Genomic DNA, 27,712 nt, shown 5'->3' with positions numbered 1-27,712 from the left:
ATAATAAAACTCTGGGGTCTGTTTGTATTTTAGATGATTATACGAAGTTCTGTTTTTCATCCCCCCCCCCCAAATTATTGATGCCAAACTTAGAGATAAGCCATTACTGAAACTAGCCCAACAACATTAATAACTTTTAGTCAGAAATGGTGGGGGAAAAGGCACTAACATTTATTGAATACCTACTGTAAGCTGTGCCTTGTGCCAGGTACTTTATATCCTATTTAATCCCCACAATGGTCCTAAGACGTGGGTGATCTTAGTGCTGTTTTTATTTACACGGAACCCAAGGTTCTGAAAGAGGCAATGCACAGACAGGTCATTTTCGTTCCAAAGTTCTTGCTCTACGCGATGAGGCTATAAAGGCTTCAGGACAGCACCTGCCAAGCACATAGTAAGCTCTGTGTTACTTCCTCTTACTGCCGGGGTGTCCAAACTGCGGCCCACGGGCCAACTGCGGCCCGCAATCCATTTTTAATTGGCCCGCAGCAAATTCCAAAAATATATTTAGTTTACTTAAATAAACCAGGTGAGGCAATACGTACTTCACCTCAAGTGAGTGGCCCGGCTGTTTGTGTATTTTATCGCATATGGCCCTTGGTGAAAAACGTTGAAAAAAGTTTGGACATCCCCTGTCATACTATGTCATCTAGGGTATGAGTAAAGATAAAAATTGCTAAATGCTAAAATAATACACTACATCAAATTCTAGTTGGAGTAGAGAAACAAATAGCATTTAGATTAATAAGAATCTAGAATAGATACAAAGAATCTCAGTTTATGGCAGCCATTATCAATGAGAGTTGATATAAGCTGAAAATATAAAATCGGATTATGTTAAACTTAATGATTACCCAATTACCCAGTAGGTTACCAACAAAAATTCTAGAAGTATTCTTTATCCCAGAGATGAAGTAAGTAATGGGCAGTAATATTTCGGATTTCTTCCCATGTTTCCTTTGTCAGAGGCAGGAGATTGAACTAAATGGGTCATGCATCTAATCCACTGTGACAATTCTTATGTGCTTGTGTTGAGACCACTATATCATGTGATCTTTATCTTGTATGTGTGTGAGTGTGTGTGTGTTTGTATGTATAAAATGTAGTTTTTCCTATCTAAATTAGTCTCATGTCAGATGTTATAATGGGAGGTGGTTTGTTATATGTTACATTTTCTTGTGTCCTTTGCTAGTCTTAAAAATATATAAATACATACCTTCCCTACAGACAAAAATAATGGTTTCTTGCCTTTTTCTGCCTTTAGTGGAATGTTTTCCAGCACCCAACATAACTTGTAAGGATTTGCATGGCAATGAAACACATTTTACTGGAAAGGAACTTGGTTTTCGCAAGCCCATATCTTGCCGAAATGTGTAAGTACATTACTGAAGCTAAATTTTCAGATTACTTACCTGTTATTTTATCTTGATTGCATGGAGTGAAGAGATCAAGAGTTAACGTAAGGCGAAAATCTGTACTAATATAACTCATCTTTTTGCTTCTGTCAGAAAACCTAAGTGTGCATATTATTTTATAAATGCAATTTACCAACCAAGTAAAGCTCAGCAGTCACTAAGTTGGATAAGTAAAGACTGTGAAGGGCCTCATAGCCTATCAATTCAGTCAGTTTACGTGACCTAGTGAGTTACTAAAAAATTCTGTTTTCAGAATTGGGGGATTTCTAGTGTGCAAATAAGGGATTGTGTACCTATAGTATTAAAAGAATGCTAACTATTTAATCATTTGCATATTAAGAGCATTTGGAAACTTGGTTTCATTCTTTGTAATAGATGTGGATGATGAATGGTAATGTAAAACAGAATTCAGAAGTTACTTGGGGATATTAAGGCAAATGGCTTTATTTTCTTAGTAATGTTCTTTGTTTAAAGGACTTTTAAGTTCACGTTTAATTTTGGTACAGTAAACCTAACATTTTATTCTTATATTTCTGCTTTGTACTAAAAACATGAGTTAGTTTTACCCACTTCTATTAACTGCTGACGCTGTATTTTTACCTTTTAGCTATACATAGTTACATTTTGTTTGATGGCACATATTTGAAGCTATATCAAGAAATAACCACTGTTTGGCTGTTTTCTACAAATTGTATTAGAATTTTTAGAAATTACTTTTTAGAGTATTTTTTTTCCTTTGATCCTAAGGAAAATGAGAAGCTTTAGATTCTATCTTGCTGTGTAATCCCAATCCAATCGCTTAAGCTTTTTGGGTTCCAACATTTCTCATTAGTAAAGTAAAAATTGTTGAAAGGAATTCTTTCTTTTTCTTTTTTTTTTTGAAAGGAATTATTTCTAAAGTACTTAGATGTGGTTTAGTCAACTTTAAATTTTTAGATTGATATTTCTATCTTAAACATACCAAATGACAAGTAATTTACTAAATGCTGGTCTAAGATATTATAGGTTATAATACAACAACTGAGAAAATCATCTGTTAAGAACAGCTATCCACTCATGTTAGCCTTACAGGTTCATATTACCTGTAATGTTAACATCACAATGACTTGTTAATTAATTTCCAAGTTAACTCTGATTTTTCTTTTCAGTGTCTCTGGGTAGATTAGCCTCAATGTGACTGAGCTGCTCTAATTATGCTCACAAGACACTGATGTCAATTATGGCAAGAATTATAACAAGGAAAGCAAATACTCCCATGTTTAGTGGCCAGTGTATTCCCACGCTATAGTAAAATCTACAGTAAATCTATAGTAAAATCTATAGTAAAATTCCAAAATAAAATTTGCCTGATGAACATTGAATCAAAACAAGGGGAGTTGAGTTAGATTGATGGATAATTCTAATAAGTCACAAAATTAAGAAAACCTTACATCATTTTCCTTTCCTTTCCTTCAGTGCATGCCTCTCAAAGGGCCAGCTCCTGGTCAGCTACTGAATAAAGACTCACTGACAAATTCTTATTCCTTGAGTGTCCCTTTTCCAGTTTACATATTTTCCTTCTACTCCTGTACATATTCTTTTTCAAACTATGTAATAGTGATACTTAATACTCCATCTTAATATTGCAGATACAGCCATTTATAATGTATCCTCCAACACCTGAAGTCTAGTAACCGTGTCTGATTAATTACCAAGCCACACACCTATTTATATTGGCCATCTATATGGAGCAGGCTAACTGCTGTAACAAATGTCTTTAGAGTTCCAGTGGCCTGACACAATGGTTATTTCTCACTCATATCATAGCCCAATACGTGTTGGCTCAGAGGTCTGGATGAGGTAAAGGGAGTCATGGTTGCTCCATGCCGTCATGCAGGGGGCCTTGCTCCTTTCATCTTGTGGCTTTGCTTCCTCTAGCCCTTAAGTGTTCTTTCCATTCAGCCAGCAGATGAGAAAGAGGAAAGGGGTACCCCCTCGCAGGAGTGTTTTATGGGCCAGACCCGGAAATAGCATACATCACTTCTGTCCTCATTCCATTGGCCAAAACTCAGTTTATGGCTGGACTTAACTGCAGGGTGAGCTAGAATATGTAGGTTAGCTGTATGTCCATCAGAAAAAGAGAAATGGTCTGGGGAATAATTAGAAAATTTCTGCTATCTCATCAGTTTTCAGATTCTTTAGTGTGACTTATTTATATAGATAATTGCTTTTTAAATTTCATTCCCCTTCTCAGCCAAGCTTTTTGAAATGCTTATTTCTCTAAAACTTATTTTTTATGAATTTTTCTGTCTAATGCAGCATGGTTTTTGGCCATGGTGAAATTCACCAGTGACCTTTGTTGCTATATCAAATGGATATAGTCCATGCATTTGCTTTCCCTTCTCTTACAATACTTTCTTACCTTCTAGTATAAAACAGTATTTTCTTTCTTTTGGTTCCTATTCCTTTTCTTTTTCCTTAAGTCCTAATATCCCCTAGATTATATCCGTGGTCCTTTTCTCTTTTTCATTCATCCACCCTTTTGTCTTCTCTCACCATCTTTATATACATTGAGGTCCTAAACTGAAACTATCATCTTTTCCTTCAACCCATTTCCTCCTTTGTCTTAGTGAATAGCACCTGTTCTACCCAGCTTCTTAAGCAGAAACTTTGGAAAGTTTCCCACATTAAGTCTGGTTGCTTCTGCTGTCTTAATGTATCCCAGTTTTCTTTATCTTTCTAGTCCACGGCTACTGGCAACAGCTTATAGCTTGAGTTTCTACAAAACCTCCTAATTTATTTCTCTACTTTTAGACTGATGCCCCATTCTCATGTAGATGGGGCACCACTCCCCTTAGCATAAAGTCTGACATCCTTATAATATTAGATGCATAATATTATCTTTGGGCTGTTTATCATTTCCCCAATACTCCAGAAATGTCCTAATTGTGAGTGCAATGCAAAAGACAGGATTGTAAGCAGGAGACTGACATCGGATTGACTTTAAAATGAAACTTCAGCTACCTCTCTATTTCTTTATTCCCCTTTGCAGCAAAACTCCTCAAAAAAGTTATATAATACTTCTTTTCTTCAATTTTTTTTTCTTTCCAATCTTTCTTAAGCCTGCTCTCTATTCTGTCTTTTGCCCTTATGTTGTCACCAAAATTGTCCTTACTGAGGTCATTGGTGATCTCCTTTTGGTTGTATTTAGTGGTAAATTCTCAGCCATTTTCTTATGTTATCCATCAGTCATATTTGGCACAGTTGATCACTCTGTTCTCCTTAAAACACTGTTTTCATCTGACTTCTAAGATACCACACTCTTCTAGTTATACTTCTTCCTCACTGTTAGCTCCTTCTCGGTCTCCGTTCTGCTTCCTTCTCGTCTTGATCTCTTAATATTAGAGTTATCTTCAGGGCTCAGTCTGCAAATCTCTTTTTTTGTCTATGTGTACTCACATGGTAATCTCATGGCTTCAAATACTTCCTGTATGCTTATAATTTCCTGATACATCTATATCTCCAGCCCAGGCTTCTCTCCCTAACTCCAGACTTGTAAATCCAGGTGTCTTTTGGACAATTCCACTTGGATGTCTGATAAACATCTCAAACTTACATATCCTCAACTGAAATCCTGATCATCCTTCCAAGGTCTAGTCCATCCTCAACTTTCCCCAGTTCAGGTACTACTAGCTTCATCCCTCTAGTTACTTAAGATAAAATTCTTAACATTATCTTTACTCCTTTTTTTCATATCCTAAATGTAATACACGAGGAAATCCAGTTGACTGTACTTCAGGATATGTCCAGAATCTGGTCACTTCTCACTATTTCCTTTGCTGTTACTCCAGGTTGAGACACTGTTCTCACCTAGATTACTGCAGTAGCCTTCAAACTCGTTTGTCCCTGGGGTAGTTTGAATTTGTTCAGCAAGTTCATGCCTCTCAGTCCCTGTTAACTGGAAAGTGTCTACTTCCCACTCCGTTGATTTGTAGCTTGATCATGAGATTTGATTTGTTCTGTGTAATGTTACCAGATATGAAACAAGCAGAGGCTTAAATGTGCTCGTGGGGCTTAACTTTCATCTTGTATTTTGGCGATATGTCTTGTAAAGTACTTGCCCCTAGTAAATGCTGTACCTTCAGCCTGGGCCCTAGAAAAACTTAAGTGGAACTGATTTGAACTGAATCTGCAGCCTGGATTCAAATTCAGCCAAACTTCAGACTGAAGCAGCATCTTCCAGTTGAACCTAGCCTAGATTAGCTGAACCACACAGCCAATTGCAGTCTACAAGTGTGAGAATAATTGCTTATTGTTCTAAGCCACTGAGTTTTGGGGTGGTTTGTCACACAATGTTATTGTGACAAATATTCCCCTACAGTTTATTTTCAGCACAGCAGCTTGAGTGATTATTTTAAAATCTAAATCAGATCAGATCATGCCTGTACTTAGAAACCTGTGGTAGTTTCCCCTGTCTCTCAGAGTAAAAGCCAGAGTCTTTACAATAGTATTCAGTGGTATGCATGATCTGCTCTCTTTGCCCCCATTACCTCTCTGACCTCGTCTTCTACAATTCTTCCCTTCTCTCACTCCCTTCCTCCACTGGCCTCGTTAATAGACCTTATACATGTCAGGTATGCTGCCTTTGTAACAGCATTTTATTTATTTATTTATTTTTATTTTTTGGTCTGGGACACTTCCCTCAGAGGCGTGACATGGCTAGCTTACCTCCCTAAGCTCTTGCTCAAATATCACCTTCTCAAGGAGCCCTACTGTTATTATTCCATTTAAATGGCTCCTGTTTGTACCCCTAGCATTCTGGATTCTCTATACACCGTGATCCAGTTCCTTTTGTCATAGCATTTATGACTTTCTAATATAATATATGATTTACTTTTTAAAAATGTTTATTGCTTGCTACCACTAGATTGTAAGCTCTTTAGGGGCAGGGATCTTTTGTCTCTTTTGTTCACTAATATATCCCAATAGCCTAGAATAGTGCCTAGCATGCAGTAGTGACCCAAAAAGCATTAATTGAATGAATGAATGGATGAATGAACCAATTAACAAGTAATAATTAACAATTTTGTTTTCTAAAATGTTTGCATGTTGGAAATACATGAATGTGACGCTCAGGTTCTAATTCTGTGCAGAAATGGCTATTCATACAAAGTGGCGGTTGCACTGTCTCTTTTTCTTGGATGGTTGGGAGCAGATCGATTTTACCTTGGATATCCTGCCTTGGGTGAGTATGTTTCATTGAAAACAAAAAACCTTATGAAACTTGTAGCTATTTTTTTGATTAAATCTCTGCATACTATTAATAATTACAAGTTTAATTACTCCTGTACCTGGAGTTGAATAGTTAACATTCTTACATGAGTATAGAACTACAATTAAGCTCTACAGTTAAAATCAGATAAGAAATGTTGCCTTTCCCTGTATTTTCATCTTCATGAAAACGCACTCAAGATAGTGTAGGCACTAACTTAGGACATTTAACCTGAGTGCATGGCTAGTGCTGGGCACACAGTGGATGTTCAATAAATATTTTATGAATAAATGCATATCTCTCCCAATCCCTCCAAAAAAGGTTCTCTTCTACCTGAACCTCTGTCCATGTTTCCCTGGGAATAGAAAGTCCTTTCAGGAGAAGTTGGGTTAGAACTATGATAACCAGCATAAACTGGTGTGGGGCCTGACCCTTACCACCCTCCCATACTTTTCTCCTCACTGTAATCTTCACGTTTCCCTTAGTTGCTAAGCTTATTAAACTATTTACATTTGATGATAGCTTTTGTTTAAGCAGAACTTTCACATGCCTACCCTTATTTAAGATTTAACAACTCTTTGAGTTTATCATCCTCTTTAAATCTTCTTTAACAGGTAGGGAAATTGCCATGAGAGAGGTTAAGGGATGTACTGACTCTAGAGGCCTTCCTTTTTCTGTGACATACTTGTTGTTATCATCTTTGTTTTATTGATTGGTAAATTGTCATGAGATTAAGAGATTTACCCAAGGACACTCAGTTAGTGACCTGAATTTGAACCCATATTTCTGGCTCAAGAGAGCATGCTTTATTTAGTGTAGTACTCTGTTCTATGTCAGCCCTTCACTGAGCAAATTTAAAGTTTCTGAATGCTCTACTTTCCAGCTAGCAAAGCTAATCTTATTCTTTCCATGTTGTTACCCACCAGAGATCAAAGAGAAATCTTCACGGGGGTTGGTGGGAAGTGTGATTCTGACAGCCTTACCTGGAACTTCGTGTTACAAATTCATAAATATAAGTCAAAGTTTAAAATACTATATACATGAATTTATTCAGTTAACAAACATTTGTTCAATGTTTATTACCGGTTAAGTAAGTAAAGTTGAGTGCTCTGGAAATAATGGTGAAGATCACAGTTCATATTGGTTAAAAAGAAAATAAATATAAAATATAAATGATTGTAGGCCAGTTTATGATGTAGCACTATTACAGAACCATGACTAAGTGCTATGAGAGCATAGAAAGGGAACTGATTTTGTCCCCCTTAGGGTATGTGGGAGGACTTCTTAGATGAGGTGACATTTAAGCTAGGATTTGAAGGATAAACAAATTACAGAGATTTAGGGAATTATAGGGAACAGCTCCTGCAAAGGCACAGGGTATTAAAGAGCATGCATGCGTGTTGAGAGAATGGTGGATACATTAGCTTGTGGTGTAGACAGAATGATGGCAAGAGATAGCCTGCGGTCAGATTACAAAAGGCTGTGAGTTTCTTCTTAGGGAGTTTGGACTTTACCTTTAATATCAGAAGCCATAACTGTTTTCAAGCAGAGGATTCTCATGATCAGATTTATATTTCAGGAAGATAATCCTGGAGGAGTTGTGGGAAGTGGCTTAGATTGGAGAAAGACTGGTGGGAGAGTAAGTTGAAAGGAGATTGATGCACTAGTCCTGGCCTGGGTGATAGTGTGACTGCACTTCATGCCATTTGTAATAGAACCATCCTTTCCTCAACACAGCAGAAAACCATATACTATGCACAGAAGACCTCTGAGTGGTCAAAATAAAAGTCATTTAGTCTTAACACTCTTTTTAGTTAATGATGGATAGAAGGACGGATGGTCAGACAGAGAAAGTAGGTTCATAATGAGAAAGTAAAGTGACATGGTGATGGCTAGAATACATCCAAAGCCTGCCTTGGACTAAGGTCCTTGCATTTTATTATATGATCTCTTTAACAGGACAGGATCATATATATTTTTTGGAAAGATTTCTAACTTTTTTTAAAAGGTTAGAAGGGAAGGACAAACACTATTCTTTAGTATAGTTTGTTCTGTGATTTTAAATATTTGCCTTGAGTGACTTTTTAGCTTTTTGCGATGTGTGTCACGTGAGCTGTCACGTCCTGTAGTTTAAGTTAATGTTTTTGACTTGACTGCAGTACATAATAACATGTTGATATGTGTATTCTGAAATTTTTTTCCTGCAAAATAAAACTCTATGTAATAAAGCTGTGTATAAAACTGTAGAGTGGCTCTGGTTAGTGAATATTAGTTTCCTGCCAGGAATTGCCTTTCTTTGGCCACTCACTGCTCCTCCAATCTATTATTAGCTTCAAAGCGAAACCTGCAATTTGAATCTGAGATTCTATAAAGTTGCAAATGTAGTTTTTAATATTTAACTTTATACTTCAGTGTAAAGTTTCTTTTTTAAAAATTTTAAATAACTTCCTTTATTATAACAGCAACCTTTGGATGTTCATGAATTCAACAGACATTTTGCTATTGGCTTAGGCTACAGCTTTCTCAAGATTGTTGTCTGTCACTTCTTTGTTCTACAGCTTCTGAATTTTTGTTGCTATTGTCTTTCACTCTCTTTCTATTCGGTTTGTGACTTTAAAAATCCATTTACCCTTTTAGTAGCATTTTGGAGTGAGAGGATTAAGTGGGCATGCCAGATTCATTATCTTTAACTGAAAATCCTCTTATCTCTTTAAGCATTCAAATATTTTTATCTATATCTAACTTAAGCTATCTTCATGTTAAGGGCTTTGATATGTTTTATCAACTAATCTAATCTAATATGTAAAATTACAATGCTTGTAAATTTAAAAAATTGAAATGTTTTAAATTAAATTTTAATTTTCTGAGAATCCAAGGTTAAGGAATTTTGATATTTTCAATTAAAATGACTACTGCCATTAACAAAAAGTTCTTAACTGGATAATATAATGCTGATGCATTATAAAAAGTTATAAATAGAGGCTAAAATTCTGTTTTTCTTATAATCTTATTTAATCTTTCTTCATGGTTCTGAAAAGCAATGGTTGTATTTATATATAGCTTTTTAAAATACTTCCTTGACCATTTATGATCATTGGAATTTTATAAGCACAGAATAAATAATGTAGATCATGCAGATATGCAACTTGCTTTTTAAAAAGTAATTTAGTGTTACATGTGATACTTCATTGTATAAATTTTACTTCAGGATTAAACAAGGGAAATTTGTTGAAGGGGATGAGATTGAATAAAATTGGGTAAGACCTCAAAATTCCTTTAAGAAAAATTTTCTTTCTACATATTTCACATTTCTTTTTAGCCCACAGCTATAACTTTATTGTTAAAGAACAAAAATTCAACCAAGTAAATTTGAAGATCTTGTTTTGTTTTTTATCAATGTATAGCTTTATTTCCTTTAATTGATTTATTCCTCAATAAACCAATGCCTCTTTAGCTGGAAAGCTTTTTTCCACCACAAAGCCTTATTTCTATAATAATATTTTTTGTGTGTTTCTAACTCTGTGAACATTTGTGACTTTTTTATTTGCAATAACTAACATATTTTATTGTGCCTATCTGTAATATTTGAAGATTATGGATTTGCAAAGATAATAGCTCTTTTGGAGCAGTTAATAGGAGAAATGCTCTTTTCATAGTGGTATTTTTAAAATGTAAATATTTTCTTATTATAAGAATAACAAAGTGTTGTATATTTTTAAGCCCATATAAAAAAAAAATCTTTGGTTATATTATTCCTTTTTTTTTCAAGTTACCAGTTGAAGTTACCAGCTCGCACTGGTATATAATAGCCACATGCCGTAGGACAAATAAAGGGATTTGTAGGTTAAACTTTTCTAAGATTTAAAAGCTCTCTTTTATAGGTACAGACACAAAAAGAATAATTACAACTAATAGCCAAATCATTATAGAACACTTGCGGTTTGGCAAACAGCAACTTCAGTATGAAGTAATCTGTATTCTCCGTAACAGTTATGCAGATAGAAGAGTATTTGCAAGACTCAACCTATAATAAAACAAAAAATGCCAAAAAATTTTTAAAACCAAAAATTAATCTATTTATTTTATATCAAAATAAATCTTTTTATTGAATTTGTGTTTTTAAAATGTAAAGTCCAAGTTATTGAAGTATAAAGTACACTCAAAGCATGAGGTTTATTAATGTTATCTGACAACATAATCTTTTTGAAAGGATATACCTATATAGTAATGGTTCAGGTTAAAAATGGATTTGTTTTTTTTTAATGGATTCTTTTACTTGGAATTTTAAAACAATTTTTAAAATCTAAATCTGATACTCCTTTCCACAATAAGTTAGTAAATAGGATTTGTACAAAGAAAACTAATATTTTCGTTATTGTAAAATGAAAAAAATCTACTTTTGGTAGTTCACAAACATCCTATCTTTTTTTTTTTTTAATTTATTGGGGTGACAATTGTTAGTAAAATTACATAGGTATCAGGTGTACAATTCTGTATCACATCATCTATAAATTACATTGTGTGTTCACCACCCAGAGTCAGTTCTCCTTCCATCACCATATATTTGATCCCCCTTACCCTCATCTACCACCCCCCACAAACATCCTATCTTTTTAAAACATCGGAATAATGAAATCTGTAAGAGTAAAGGTTTGTACTGGTTTTAAATAACTGCTGTTTAGAATGTGTGTTACTTTTGTTCAAGTTGATCAGTTTTATTTATAAATAAGATCATTTACTGTTGATATAGTTGTTCCTTCAGTGGTCAGATTGACTAGGTATGGGGATGACACAGCCCTGACTCATGGAAGGACAGGGGAAGACAGACAAATAAATATATAATAAATCATCCTGTGGGATATGTGCTACGCTGGAAGTTAAGGGCACGGTGCTGGGGAACATCTAGGAATGGCATTAAATTTATCCTGGGGCATTAGAGAAGTGGCTAAAACTTCCCAGAAGTTTTAGAAGACTGTTAGGGATTAGCTAGGTGATTGGGAATAGTGGGGGCGGGGGGGCAGGGGAGAAGGCCAGGCAGAGAACAGTGTAGCCGTGTACACATAAATGCAGAGATAGATGAAGGAGATCACGAGAGCAGGACCCATTAAGAGAACTGTGGGTCGTTTGGCTGTAATACAGGAGAGGGAATTGCATGAGATAAGACTAGGTTAGATGATGCTACTCTAAGCAATGGACTTACGTTGTTTAAATTCCTTGATTATAATAGTAATTGTAGTAGTAGTAGAAATAGTGGTTGCACAAGTAACAGCTAGGCTAACATTTATCAAACGCCTACCATGTACATGTGCCATGTACTTACTATTCTAAGGTTTTATATTGTCTCATTACCTTTTTAAATCCTTAGTGTTCTTCCTATATTATTTTCATAAAGTATTTTTATATTTGAAAGGTAAAATGAGTTTAAGGTAGCATTATGAGCAACTTCATTACTTACGTTATCCTTTATCTTAAATTTGTAGAAATAGATCGACCATAGTAAATATCACACATTTGGAGTGAGACAGGATATAAATCATTGTAATGATTTTAAACTTTCAAGTTTTTTTTAACAGTCAACTTAGTTCTTTAAATTGTTTTAAACAGCTTTATTGACATACAGTAAAGTGCACATATTTAAATGTATAGTTTGATAAGTTAGACATGTGTATACAGCTGTGAAACGATCACCATAATCAAGATGGACAATGTCTGTCACTCCCAAAAGTTTCCTCGTGCGTTTGTAATCTCTGCTTCATGCTCTCCTTGTCCTGCTCTTTCCTAAGGAAGCACTCATCTGCCTTCTGTCACTATAGATTAGTTTGCAGGTTCCTTAAATGCTTAAATATCATCTTGGATCTGTTCTATAGTTTCTTTAAATGTGTTACACCAGGAATAGGTAACATTTACTGAAGTTCCGAACACATATGTACTCCTCTTATCTAATATTTTATTTGAACAGGAACGTCTCATATTCATTTTTCTGAAGCACCCTTAAGAAGGGGTTCACCAGAACAAAATCTAGATTTTAATAAACTCAGTGTCTGTTTAGAGCATTGCCACATTACTTTGCCAACAAATAATCCTTCCATATTATTGTTTTAAATGGATGCATAGTATTCTTTCCTATTAGATGTACCTGAATTTTTTGAGAGAATTCCTCCCTGTTAGACATTTAGATTGTTTCTAGGTTTTTGATAGTCATACAACAAATATTTGTCAAACTCTTACTGTCTGTCAGGTACTCATCAAGGAATTGCCTTGAATGCGACAGGTAAGGACCCTGCCTTTAGCAATCTACCTGGCAGTAGAAGACAGAGAATGAAGGAGCAAACCAATGAATGAGGCCCCTATAGATTTGTAATCAGCACCATGAAGGAAATAAATAGGGGAGACAGGATAGAGCCTGGGCTGGGGGGCGTGGCATGCTGCTTTAGACAGGCAGGTTAGGAAGACTTCTCTGAAATAGCCTGAGAGATGAGCAGAGCTACAGGAAGACATCCGTTGGAAGAGGGCATGACAAAGACAAAGGTCTGACATGGTTATATGTTCTTCATTGAGTACCAGGTAATTAGAGGCAAACTTTTTTGGACCATTTCTCAATATTCTTTTTATAAAAAAATTGAAGGAAGGGAAATTAATATTTCTAAATTTATACTAAAATGCCAAGTGAAGAGAGATACATTTCAGAAATACAATTGAGTGAGTGAATGGATATAATATATTGAGTGAGTGAATAAAGTTCCTTGGGCAACTATAATAAAATGCAACTAATTAAAAAATAATTAAAGGAGTTATTATATAAACTAATGGGTAAAAAGTTAGGGGTCTTTAGGAAACAGAAAAGCTGAGAAAATTTATTCATTCGTTCAACAACTATTGAGCATCTACCATGTGCCAGGCAATGTCAAAGGTACAAAGGACACAGGAGGAAATAGAGCAGGTAAAAGACCCTTCACTAACGGGGCTTCCAGGAGACAGTTAAAGACAAAATAGTAAGTAGATAGTAAGTTTTGAAGAAAACTAAAAGCACAATTTTATATAATCTCTATATTTTAATAGTTTTTAAGTTACTTCCAACATGTGTTATCCCTGTACTTACAACATTATTCTTAGTATTACAACGTACAAGTATGTGTAATACTAAGAAGGGAAATAAAATCATCTAAAGTACCTATGTATTTCAGTCTTATTTGTGTATTTCCAAATTGTGTGCAGGAGGTGATCTCATCCATTCTTGTGATTTTAGCTGGCATCTATTTGTAGTTGATACTTAGAACTACCCTTTCATGAAGAGTCTTGTTTCATACCATTTTTATATCTCAAATGGGATGTCTGGAAAGCAACTCAAGTTTAAAAATAGAAGCGACTACTCATCCTACCCCTACCCCCAATCTGCCTCTTCTAATTTCATCATCATGTTTTTACTATAAATGTATATTAAAATTTAGATCACATAATGTATTAAGTCAAATAAATAAGGATTTTAGGACTTAAAGATATTCTGTACCTCTGGTGTACTGATATTTAAAGATTTATTTCCTTTGGCCTTTTAAGAAATTTGTAAGATTACTTTGAATTTTTATTTCTGTTCCTAATATTTGTTTGCTAAGTGAGTTAATAAATGTTGTGGCTTTTCTATATGGAGGAACTTTTATACTTTTCTCATATTTTCAGGTGAAGATTTGATTTTTTAAGTGTTAATTTTATATTCTTGACATAAAGAGTTTGTGGTATATATAATGGTTTATTGGGAAATGGAAAAGTTTGTTGATATTTATAAGACTTTCAAGGTTGTAAATGATTTTACCTTCTTTTCTAGGTTTGTTAAAGTTTTGCACTGTAGGGTTTTGTGGAATTGGGAGCCTGATTGATTTCATTCTTATTTCAATGCAGGTAAGTTAGTTTCAATCAACAAGATAAACTACTTTTACATTCAAATTTGAGTTCTGTGATCTCCTGGTACATTTTAAATATATTAAGAAACAGGAATGCTTTTTCAGTGTTTCTTAGATGTTACATCCAAGGGATCATGGCCATGTTTCCAAGTAGCATTTTCCATCCCGTGCTCTACCAATTAGTAATTCTAAAGGACATAGGAACTTCATTTCAAAAAGGATTCTATGATCAAATATGATTCGTAAAGTTGAGTTCAACTGAATTAAAGAGATTTCTTTACGGGATAACTTCTCAGCATCTTTATAATTTGTTTTACGACTCTCCAAGAAGGATTGAGGTTATTTCTCAAACTTACTGTTTCTTTTCCTGACAGTCACAGCCACATGGTCAATTACTATAATAGGATATTGATGAGCATTTTATATTTACATGTGAATATATGAAGGCAGAAACAAGATTTTCTGTTGCACTGGACAGGCACTCAATACTAGTATTTTCTTGTTTGCAAATTATAGAAACTGAAATCCAGCTAGCTTAAGCCAAAAAGGTAAAAAGGAATGTCTGGGTCTTCTGTAGGAAGTCTAGGAGTGGGGCTGGTCTTGGGCAAGACCACATCCATATAATCAAATGATGTCGGGACTCCCCTGCTATTCATCTGTGCTTCTCTGTGTTCACCTCGTTTTCCCCTGCTGCAGTGGTGTAGAGACAGGCATAGTTTGTGAAATGCTATCCTTAAGCATTTAAAAGTGCCACCAGATGTTTTCTATTAAATTATACTGAACTGGTTGTGGTTAATGCACGAGGATTCTTAAATTAGAGAAAGATGAATTTATCATAACACATGTCACTAAACAGCATTTCAGGAAGCATTTCTGGAGCACCTAATGTCTTCAGCAAGTGTGTCAGTGTGTATTTAGATCATCATCAGTTTTGCTCTTCTTTCTCAGACAGTATTTCCACTCCTCAATTCTGTCTGCTTGATGTTATCCTTATGCTTTAAGAGCAAGTCAAAATCTCGGAGATTTTTGGTAGCATACTGTGAGGAGGGTACCATACTGTGAGGAGGAGGCAGCATATGGACCAATAAGATACCAGAATTAAACAAGGAAAATATTTGGTTTGAAAGTTGGAATTTTCCTGTCTTTATTCATAAACATATGCTTAACCAAATATCCTGCCTCTCTGACTATGGGACAGGCCAGCAGGCATGAAGAGGCTAAGGTACGTATGCACATATGTCTGGAAATGGGTTTCTCACTTTAAAGGAGGATTCAAGGAATTTAATGTATTATTGGGATTCTTTAAGATATCCAGTATTCATTGTCTTTGAAACCCATCCATTTAGTTAATATTCTCACAATAGTTTATTTCTTTGGTGATATCATTGCTTTGTAGCTTTATTTATACCAAATTATAGAGCTTATTTGATTCAGCCACTGCTTTCTGGTACATGTATGTCTGAATTTTTCAGAACAAATTTCTGAAAGATCTGGAATTGAGACTATCACAAATTATTGAGGTAGATTTAGAATGTTTGAATTTCTGCAGTGAATTTCCCGAAATACAACATTTTTAATAGGTACAGCCACTGGAGAGTGCTTTCAGATTGGGAGAAAAATAAGTCAGTTTTCAAATGCAGCCAAATAAGATGTGTAGCCTTATTTTACATGTTGTCTAATGTACTTACCATATGATGTTGACTACATTCATTTTGGAATATTATTTTCTTAGCAAATCAAGTAAGTTTTTACTATAAATAACATCAACTGCATTAATATTTTTGTCACAAATACATTTTTCCAATTTCTTATAGACCTTTTATATTTTTTCCATCATCTTTTTGTTTATTCTTCTTTCTTTCCTCATTCTCTCCATCCCCAGTTTTTTTTTCTTTTTTGCCATTAAATATTATTCCCCAGTGAATAGCAATGTTTTTCTTTTGGGCTGTGATCCCAGAAACATATTATGCATAAACTCAAGACCTATAAAAACATACTTTGCTTCACAGTGTTTATAACAAAAATCTAGGAAAATTCTCTTTAAAAAATAGGTCTAGTTATTTCATCTTCGAACCAAAGCAACATAAAGTATAATGCACATATTGCTAAAGTAAGTAAGCTTTACATGTCACTATAGTTATTGAAATACTTCCATGAGTTTATCTATTGTTAACAAACTTTTGAAGTTTCTTCTATTTTTTTTGTTCTTAAAAATATGAAAATAGCACTCTGTGAATGAATGGGATGAAGCACTCCATAGAATTATTTCAGTTCTTTTGTTCAGTCAACAAAAAATCCAAGTCAGTTACATGTGTAGCATACAATCTTTGGGTTATAGGTAACTATTGTATATAACTACTATATGCAGTTATTCATAAAGCAGTTCTGAATATTTTAAAACACTCATTCTTTTGTGCTTATATATTTTTGTATATATCATGAAGGATAGATTAGACAATTTTAAGTTTTTTTATCAGAAAAAAATGAGAATATTTTGCTTCCATTTAAACCTCTTTTCTCACTAACAAAGTCTGGACATTTTTAGTCATATCTAAACGACTGATGTGTACTCCACCAAACACAAAGAAAAGAAAGTTTCTTCTTTTAAGTGGAGACAAGACAGCCACAAATCAGAAAGATGAATTATGGTTAGAGGGAAATGGAAATATGAGTTTTAATTAGAAAGCTTTTAGAAACAAGTATGTTGGGTTTTTTATGATAATTTTTAAAAATTCTATACATTATGAAAGAAATTATATTCACATTCATTCCTATTAACAGTACAGAGTAGATTTTCTTAAAGGACTAATAACTAGATAAGCAGAAATTCAGAAAAGCAGCATAATCTCCAAGACATTTATGAATTTTATAAATAAATACATCAAATTTATAACATCTCATTAGTTTTGTATTTAATGTATGCAACTCATGTTAGCATTGGATTATATATTGCATTGTATTCTTTTGTATTCTTTTACACACTAGGTTTGACTTTTCACATAAATTTCTTGAGGAAAAGAAGTCTTTTGTTAATCCCGTATCCCTAGTAGTATGCTAAACATAAAGTATGCCCTCAAAAATTTTTTCTGATTTGAATTGAATGTAGTATACCTTGTGAAAAGTGTGTCTTTGTGCCCATTACAGAGAAGATGAGAAGCTAAAAATGGTAGTTTTAAAAAAGTGACTGCTTTTCTTTAGGACCTTAAAGTTCTAAATTTTATAGCATTACTTGAGAGGTAATGAATAAAAATAAAAGTTGGTATGATAAATTGTAAATACCGTGTTTCACCGAAAATAAGACTGGGTCTTATATTAATTTTTGCTTCAAAAGACACATGAGGGCTTATGTTCAGGGGATGTCATCCTGAAAAGTATGCTAGGGCTTATTTTCTGGTTAGGAAAACACAGTTGTAAGTTTTATGCCATCAGTGAAAATGTTTTTAGTGAGCACCAATTAGGTATAATAAATTGGGATCCTTGCCCTAAAGGAACTTAACAATCTAACTATACCAAGAGTGGCCTGTTAATATGATTTCACTGTTAGAAATAAAATATTTCCTTGGGAATTGCAGATTTAAAATAAAAACGAGTTATCTTGATTTTATCTTGTTTAAATACTTTGAATTTTACTAAAATTTTTAAAAGCCTAGGCTTTTCAGTTCATACTATAAATAAGGCTAGGATTATAGGTTCACTTCTGTGTAAGCCAATTTGTTTTTGTCAAAGATATGGCCTACACCCTTGTCTTGTGAAATACATGCTATTGATCAAAAGAAGGACTAAACATAATCATCCTAAATCTATTACCAGTACTGGAAGAGTTGGTCAAAGTCCTTGGTAGTTCCCTAGTTGTAGGACAACAATATATAAAAATCAGTGGACTCTTAGGTCACATATTCTGTGGGCAGATTTTTATTTAATGAATTAAAAGAATGTTCAAAAAATAGAGTATCTTAGACTGGTTCTAAGACTAATCCCAAAGCTATGTTTTCCTCAGGACATATACTGGTGAATCGTACTCATTTCTTGAGCAATGATGTTTATATTGGTCATTAAGGGTTGATACTAATCAGTCTTTAAATCAAATGAAGTCAGGGGTTCTGAATGTATACCTTCTGGCACCATGCAGGAATTTTGATGCTTAATTAAAATGTGACTAATCAGATGGTTTTAATGGCCTCATATTAAAATTAACCACACACAGGGGTCAGCTATGGACATAAAAATTTAATTTGACTTTTAAGAGAATATAAATTTACTTTGGGGGTATTGGGGTGAACACATGTTGCATCATTATCCTCTAATTGCAGATAGCTGAGTCATTTTACTTTCTCGTCAGGTTAATGGGACTTGAGGAGATGATTTGATCTAGACAGTATTACTATTTGAATCTTTATATGGAGAAACTCAGAAGTGGATTAGATAGAAAAAGGGTACATTGATAGAGTTGTATAAAGTGTTATTTTTTGTCCTTTCACTCTTTAATTCAGTCGTAAAATTTTAAATTTATAAGATATTTGAGTTATCTACGCAGTGTGATTTCAATGACAATGTACAGTCATTGAATGGAATGTCATATCTGTTGCTAAAGTTTAGATATTAAATACTTACTGGAAACCATACTTTTTCCTTTATTTTTATTAGAAGGCTACTTAAATACGTAGAAACAAAAATACATTTTCCACTAACAGAATCAAAAGTTTATACATTACGAACAAAACTATCAACATTAATAAATTAAGCTCTTTTTTTTCATGGTAAAATATAATATAAAATTTTCCACTTTTTTTTTAAGTATACTGTTCACTAGCATTAAGTACATTCAGAATATTGTACAACTGTCACTAATATCTATATCCAAAACTTTGTCACCCCGAACAGAAACTTTGTACCCATTAAGCAGTAACTCCCCACCCTTTTCTCCCCCTAGTTCCTGGTAATCTCTAATCTACTTTTTGTCTCTGAATTTACCTATTCTAGATTTTACCTTTCATTTATGTGAAATCATACAGTATTTGTCCTTTTATGCCTTGTTTGTTTTCACTTTGCATAATGTTTTTAAGGTTCATTGATATTGTGGCGTATATCAGAACTTCATTCCTTTCTTTGCCTTAATGGTATTTCATTGTGTGTATATATCACATTTTGTTTAGCCATTTATCTCTTGGTGGACACTTGGGTTGTTTCCACATTTTGGCTATTGTGAATAATGCCGCAGTGAATATTTGTGTACAAGTATCTGTTTAAGTTTCTGTTCTTTTTTTTTTTTTTTTGGTATATACCTAGAAGAAGATAAACTTTTAATATAGCTAATTGAAGAGAATATCTTCATGACCTTAGATGGGTTAAGTCTTCATAAACAAGATCTCGAAAACATAAACCATAAAGAAAAGAGAATCATTGAATTTGATTATGTTAAAATTAAGAAATTGTGTTTTAAAAAGGATATCATAGACCAAGTTAACAGTTGACTGAGTAAAAGGATACTAGCAACAGGAATTGATATGTGGAACATACAGATAATTTCTGCAAATCAATAAGAAAATGATAGGGAGCCTAATAGTTAAATGAGCACAGTAAACTAATAGGCGATTCACAGAATCACCCAAATAAATAATATGTAAATAGGGAGCTACTTCTGGGCATTTACCCCAAAAAACTCCTTCACAAGGGGACTGGTACAAAGATGTCTGTTGTAGCACTGTTTGTGGTCGCAGGAAGTTGGAATTAACCTACGTAGCTGTGTACCCTTATAGGAGAGTGGACGCTTCCTCCGTTACGCTAGGCAGCAATTACAAGCACTTACCATATACATACATACAGCTACATGAAAATATCTTAAAATCATAGTCTACTGTGAAAATAGTTTAAAACTGAGCAAGATGTACAACATAATTCAGATAAATTCAAATTACATATTCAAAGAACGTATGTTTTTCAAGAATAAATATGTATCCAAGTCAGATACCAAATTCAGTGTGTGCCCATTTGTGTGGGTGCCTGTGGTGGGTGGCTTGATGGGATGTAGAGAATTAGAGTGGAGATTAAAGATAAAGAGCAGGAAAAGAACAGGAAACTTGGTGACTACTTCTTAACATTCTTGACTTTAATAAGTATTTTTAAAGTTTTCTGATTTACTCTTCTATAGACTTTTTGCCTACAGAGAAACCTATCCCTTTAAGTAAACAATTCAAGATTTTTTACATTTAAGCTGGAAATAAAATTTCATGGTGAAAACAATCAGAAATGATATGAAAGAAGAAATGAAATTCCACCCGATTCTTCCAAACTACCACAAACCATCTTCATAGGAGGGTGTAGTAGGACAAGATGCGCATGTCAAATCCCTGGACTCTGTGAACGTTACCTTATTTGCAGATGTGATTAAGACTCTTGATGTGAAGCGATCCTCCTGGATTATCTGGGTGGGCCCTAAATCCAATCACAAGTGTCCTTACAGGAGACAGAAGAGGAAAGACACTGACAGACACACAGAAAAGAAGATAGTGTATAGACAGAGGCACAGATTGGAGTGATATGGTCACAAACCACAGAAAGCCGAGGAATGCTGATTGCTCCCAGAACCTAGAAGAGGCTTAGAATGGATTTCTCCCCTTGAGACTCTGTAGGGCATGTGGCTGTCCCCATATACCTTGATTTTAGACTTCTGGCCTCCAGAATTGTGAGAGTAAATTTATTGTTCTAATCTAAGTTTGCAGTAATTTGTTACAATAGCCACAGGAAATGAATATAGAGGGATATGAAGAATACAGAGGGATATTACGGTTTTAGGGTTTCTCACATAAGAGATACTGACGTCCGTTGTACAAAATAACTTCCCACAGTGTAGTGCCCTGCTCTTGTTTCCCCTCTTGTAAGACAAAGACCTGTAGCATCCTTTTGGTCCATTAATTGGAGTGAAGTGTGTAAGTGGTCTTTCTTCTCCCCATAGATTTCAGAAATTACCCCAGTTTATCAAATGGAAATACTTCATGCTATACACTTTTGCTCAGACTATTTCTTAGAGAAATAAACTCATAATTTTGGGTTTTGTACTCTGTCATCAGTGAACTAATGGACATACGCATATTTAACTGAGTAAAAAATTTCCCAGTGGGGGATATTCTTAAAGATTTGTAATTTTATAACGAACAATACAATAATATACTCATAATAAGGGGATTTATAAGTGTATGTAAGATGCTTAAAAAGGCTAAATTTTTAATTTTGGTGCGGTAATATGGGTTTGAATAATTGAATTCTTTACAGATGCTAGTTTTCTTAAAAATTAAGTAGGGAAAACAATTCTTCAATGGAATAATTCATAGAAAAGTATGTTGACAATTCATTGTGGAGGTGTTTGCATTTAAATGTAATTATACAGGATCTTAAAAGGTACCACGTAGGGTGGCAGGTTAGCTCAGTTAGAGCGTGGTGCTAATAACAACACCAAGGTTGTCAGTTCGATCCCCACGTGGGCCACTATGAGCTGTGCCCTCCTTAAAAAAAAAAAAGTACCATGTAGAACAACTTAATCTGTTCCTCATTATGAGGAAAAGAATCAATGAGGTCCAGAGAGGATTATCCTTCAGCTAGTTATAGACAGCTTTCTTTTCAAGTTTTCCTTTCAGTCTGGTGTTTTACCACACTGACTTAATATGGTTGTCTTTCTGGCAGATCTTCAGATTGTTTCAGCAGAGAATAGCAGCTAGTGCTGTGCTTTCGTGATCTGGCAGTGGTGTGTAGGAGGCGTTCAAGACAAGTGTATTATCAGTTTTGGGCTATAAGTAACAGAAACCTCAATTTAAATTGGCTTTGATAATATGGTACTTTATTATATCATATACCAAGAATCTGAGATAAGGTAGTTCTAAGATTTGTTAATTTAGAGCCGAAGGACATAATGAAGGACCCAAATCTATCTTTCTCTTCCTCTGTCCTTCCTTCTTTCCTTCCCTGCCTCCTTCCCTCTCTCCCTGCCTCCTTTTCTTCTTCCTTCCTTCTTTCTCTTTGCCATTTTCGGGATTTTTGGCTAGCATCATTCCTTACATATGAGTAGTTACTTCCAGAGGCAGAAAAAGATCTGTCCTTTCACACATATCTTCTTAAGGGCAAATTAGCCCCCAGTGAACTTGTCTCAGATGATTGGCCAGAATTCCATTACATGCCCAAGCTGAACCCGATCTCTGGAAAGGATTGGAATTTCCATCGTAGAACTGGTTGGTGAGGAACTAGAGTCAAGTAGTTTAAGGGGAAAGAAATGCTGTAATAAGATTGTTATACTTGATACAAAATTGGATTGTGTATTACCAGGGAATAAAACTGTAGCCTTTGGGGGTATCTTCTCTACAGGACAGGGGAAACAAAACAAAAACAAAACCTTACCATTTTTCTACACATTAACTGCTAACTTGACAAAATTGTAAAGCATCCAGGTCCTCATCAGGTTTTAGGTAAATAGTTAATATTTCCTGAGGAAGTGAAATGAGCCTCAGATGGGCTTATTAGAAAAGTATGATTTTACCAGGTCACCCAATCATATGTTTTCCTTATTTCCAGCTTATGGATACTTTTTTTCAACAGGAGTGTGACTGTCAAGGAAAATGGCATAGGAAGAAAAAGACAACAGGGCAATAGGCCTGGTTCCAATCTATGCACATTTTCGAAATTAGGCAATTTTTTACCATTTGATTTGACTGGCTGGTCTTTACTTTTTTTCTGTTTCCCTTATATAGTCTCAAAACATGTAACTTCTAGCCACCCTTTTTCTATTTCTTGGGTTAATGCTCCTAGTAGTTTCCTCTGTGACCTTGGCTACTAAAAAAGTTTTAATTTTTACTTAAATTCATAAATAACATTCATAAATGTCAAGCCAAATTAATTTAATCTTTAGAAAATAAGTCAAAGTGCATTATAGCACCTAAGTGCTTTGTGTTATTTGAATATTAACATTTAGAGTTTACTAGAATAAGCTCCCTTTTGGCAGAGGTTGTATTTCATTCACTATTATATGTATAATATCAAGCACAGTGTCTCAAATATTGTAGGAATTTTTTGTGGAATAATTTTTAAAATCAAATTCATTTTAAAAACGAATGCTTTAACAGCAGTGTTCATCAGTGGGGGTTGTATAACCCCTAAAATAATTTTTTTTAAATCCCTACCCTCTGCACGTCTGTTGACAATTAAGTTTTCCATCATAAGTTTAAATAGTTGCAAAGGTTATAATTTCTAGTTTGCAAATATTGACATATTTAAATAAAACTGTTACATTAATTTTAAAATGTATCCAACAGAATATAAATACCATAGAATTTTAAATATCATTTGCTTAAAAAAGACACAAATGAACCCTTCACAAACCATTATAAATTTTACACTGATTTTTTTCCTTGAATTTTATTTTTATTTCCATCTCCCACAGAATTTTACGCTACTGTAATATATTTTTATGCTTGAAAATCTTCTACTGATCATCTTATTCGTTAAAATTAAAATGTTTTACATTTTCTGTGATTTCTGAATTGAGTTGTCATTATAATGATTAATGATATAAAGTTGATCAAAAGAGTATAAACATGTTATAAATTTTAACAAATAATTTTAAGCAAAAAAAAGTAAAATGACATTGGGAATGCATCCTTTTGAACAAGATGTGGCAGAGCATATTTTTGGACTCCTGCTTCAAGTGATTTCCCTGAGTCCAGTACTACCTTATCTCCCTCAGAGAGCCTAGCCTGGCCAATCATATTAGTCCTATTCCCTTGGATACAGTAATTTGTCCAGCAATAGGCATAAACACCAAGCAGATGAAAGTCTTTCCCTGGAACTGGCATATAAACACTGAGGAAGAAAATTTTACTTTCTGTTGGGATCTGCTGAGCTGCATAGATGGGAATCTGGAGCTATTGGCCATCAACTGGGAGTGCCTGTCTGCAGAATGAAGGCAGCAGAGCTGAGCACAGAGGCAGGGAAACCAAAGCAAAGGCCGCCTGGGCCTCGGGATGTCAGTCCTTGAGTCCTAGCTTCGTGTAGCTCTTTGGTGCTGTGAACTTCCCCAGTGTCTTTTTCATCTACTCCAGTCACTACATTCCTTTTTTTTGCTTGAGTTAGTTTGATGTATATTTTTGTTGATACTGAAGTAATTTTATTAACAACTGAGGAAAATAAACACAAAGTATTGTGAAAATAACTGCTCAGATGAGTAATTTTGAAAATTTTCTCTTCTAGATTGTTGGACCTTCAGATGGAAGTAGTTACATTATAGATTATTATGGAACCAGACTTACACGGCTGAGTATTACTAATGAGACATTTAGAAAAACACAATTGTATCCATAAATACTTTAAAAAGAAACAGTAAGTGATGTGTATATATGCTCTTAATTATTATATTATCTGTATAAAATTACGAGAATTTGAGAGCCATAGGAAATTTAAGTGATCATTTAGTGCTGTAATCCTTTCATTTTGCTTCTCAGGAAGCAGGTCTGCATATGCCCGAGATATTTCTAATTGTCTGTGAAGCGTTTTTATGTATGCTCTTTGCTCCTGTAGTTCTTAAATTCAGATTCTCTTTTTTTGCAGTGAATATGGTTAAAGGACAAAGTTCACAAGAAAAAAAATCACATTCAAGCAAAAAGATATTTTATAGTATTCTATGATGGTTCTGAGGAAGTATACGTTGTAGATCGTTCAATAAAGCATATCTCTGCTGCTATCTCTCCTAGGGGCTATATGATCCTTAAACGTCTTTCTTCTCCTTTCCTAAACCTGAAAGTTCAGAGTCTCAGCACTGAGCTACTATAAGTACTTCATCTACCTGAAAGTTTGGTCCTGCCCATGAGAATTATTAATTGGCCTCAGCTTTAAATTGTAACACACTTGGAGAAGTCACAGAAACCATTAATTAGTCTTCCTGGTTCAACCGTCTGGTTCCCTAGGACTCTGCTGCTATAAGGTTTTTATTTCCATGACTGTACATTAGTCTGTTCTAATAATAATCTTCCAGTAATGCTAGATTTTTCTCAGGAAAACCATTTCCTGGTATAATCCTCTGCAGTGGAGAAGTCCTATATAACATAGAAGGTGCAGGGTACTTCTTAGGTGATAGTTCACCTTGAACTAGCTAGCCGATTTCAGAGAGAGAGATAGCCTAGATGTTTCGGCTACAGTCAGGGGCCTAGGGTTTTCAGCTGACTGTCTCGGAGTGCTTCTAGAGTCCAGGAGGGAATACACATTTATTTTCTATGTTGTAATGTATAAATAGGATATGAAGTACAATTTTGCCCTTGAGGTAGATTTTTTTTTCTTATATTAAAATTATAGGATTTTCTTTATAGATATTGTCATGAGTTTGAACAGTGACAGACCTTGTCAAGATCTGAGGATTTTATTCAACTGATGATCCAAAAAGTTTTTCAAATCTTTTCTTATAAACTACCGGGGGTGCCAAAATATATAAATCATTTATCTTTTGTTATCGGTATATATTGAGTATTACAATTTTTTTTTAATTTATTGGGGTGACAATTGTTAGTAAAATTACATAGATTTCAGGTATAGAATTCTGTATTACATCATCTATAAATCCCATTGTGTGTTCACCACCCAGAGTCAGTTCTCCTTCCATCACCATATATTTGATCCCCCTTACCCTCATCTCCCACCCCCCACCCCCCAAGTATTACAATTTTAATACAATTTTTTCCTTTCTTAAAATGGTATATACATTTTTTTTGGCACCCTCTGTATAAGAGTCTTTGGGTTTAAAATTGAAATGAAGCTTAGAGATCTAGCTGCCTCTTCTTACCAGGGGACAGATTGAGACATAAGAAAGTTGAGACCAAGACACAATCAGTGCGAAACTGATTCTAGAATCTAGGTCTGTGAATTCCACTATTTGTTCGCCACCTCCCACCCCACCCCGCCCCCCACCAACTGTATCATTTTGTACTAAGCATCTTCATTTTGGAAATTATTACTGTTTATGAGAAGGGTTTTGTAGTTTCACATAATTATTTTCATACTGTAAATTGTTGTGTCCCTTTCAAAAGCATATAGATTGTTTTTAAACCATAATGTGTAAAAATTAAGCAAGCGTAATTTAAAAAGCAATTCTATTCTTTGTAGCCTATTATATAAACATTTAATTGGGATTCCAGACTCAAATTTGAAATCTAAAATTTGAAAGGCCCATTGAGAAGGCAGATTTCTGCACTATCATTCATATGATCTCTCTATATCAAAGGGCTCCAAGAGGAAGAAGAAAATCTTAAGTACATGAAGCATTAAAATGTGCATCAGCAATAACCTCATTAAACTCTTCAAAAATATTGTGTTTTAATGTATTTCTTCTTTCTGTTTTAGGATTTGGTCCTTGTTGATTTTAATATCGAACTCTCAGTATGTGGATTTCCAGATTTTCCTTTTTTCTTCTTCACATACCATTTTATGGATTCTATATAATTTTTTGTTGTTGATGGTGTCTTTGTTTTATTTCCGTTAAAAGCATATTATTCTGAGATTTATTTAATTGGACTTTCTTTGAGAGCTGTATGATAATAGTCTTTCTTAGGCTACTGTCTATGAGATAGATGGCTTATTACCCTGATGTTCTTTAATGTCTTTTCCAAGGGCAAGTTGCCACTTGTCATTTTGGCTTCTGAAAAATAAAAGTATGACTCAGTCACATTTTTTAGTGCTTTTTTAAGAAAACCTTCAATGTTGAATATAGCAGGGTTCTGCATTCTGATCCTTCAAAGCAGTTAATGCATGGCGTGAACAAATCCCATTTATGTTGCCTGGGGCTGCAGTCTTGTGTGTGACAACCCACCTGGTTTTCTGTAGCTTTCAGATCTGTCTTTGCCTAGGTTTCCAGGGAGCTAAAGATCATCGGGAGTCAGAAACCTTGAGGCAACATGGATACTTCTGGCATTGATTCAGACCTCTGAAGTGTAAACTTTTTCCTTTTTGCTTTGGGAGTGATTCACTAGCTTTTGGAAGACCAGATGCTGACTCATCTAGCTCAGTGCAGTTGCATTTGAAACTGATGGACAAGGTGGGAACACCGAACAGATGATTAATGTCTTCCATCTGTTAGCACTGCCAGGCAGATGCTGGCACAAGGGCCTTAAGTGACGCACCAGTGT

General features: G+C 34.5%; 1 protein-coding gene across 1 annotated transcript in view; it reads left to right on the top strand.

Annotated features, from left to right (window-relative positions):
- The window catches only part of TM2D1 (TM2 domain containing 1), a 37,741-nt gene extending 10,487 nt beyond the window's left edge, over nt 1–27,254 (top strand). Inside the window, exons 3-7 of the mRNA XM_033115514.1 lie at nt 1,265–1,373; nt 6,548–6,639; nt 14,486–14,559; nt 24,792–24,920; nt 26,931–27,254. Coding sequence (XP_032971405.1) covers nt 1,265–1,373; nt 6,548–6,639; nt 14,486–14,559; nt 24,792–24,902 — 386 coding nt within the window. The 3' untranslated portion in view covers nt 24,903–24,920; nt 26,931–27,254. The remainder of the gene's footprint in view (nt 1–1,264; nt 1,374–6,547; nt 6,640–14,485; nt 14,560–24,791; nt 24,921–26,930) is intronic.
- Nucleotides 27,255–27,712: the final 458 nt, after the last annotated feature.

This window comes from Rhinolophus ferrumequinum, chromosome 9, assembly GCF_004115265.2.
Source record: "Rhinolophus ferrumequinum isolate MPI-CBG mRhiFer1 chromosome 9, mRhiFer1_v1.p, whole genome shotgun sequence".
Lineage (NCBI taxonomy): Eukaryota > Metazoa > Chordata > Mammalia > Chiroptera > Rhinolophidae > Rhinolophus > Rhinolophus ferrumequinum.
This window is presented reverse-complemented; position numbering and strand designations above follow the sequence as displayed.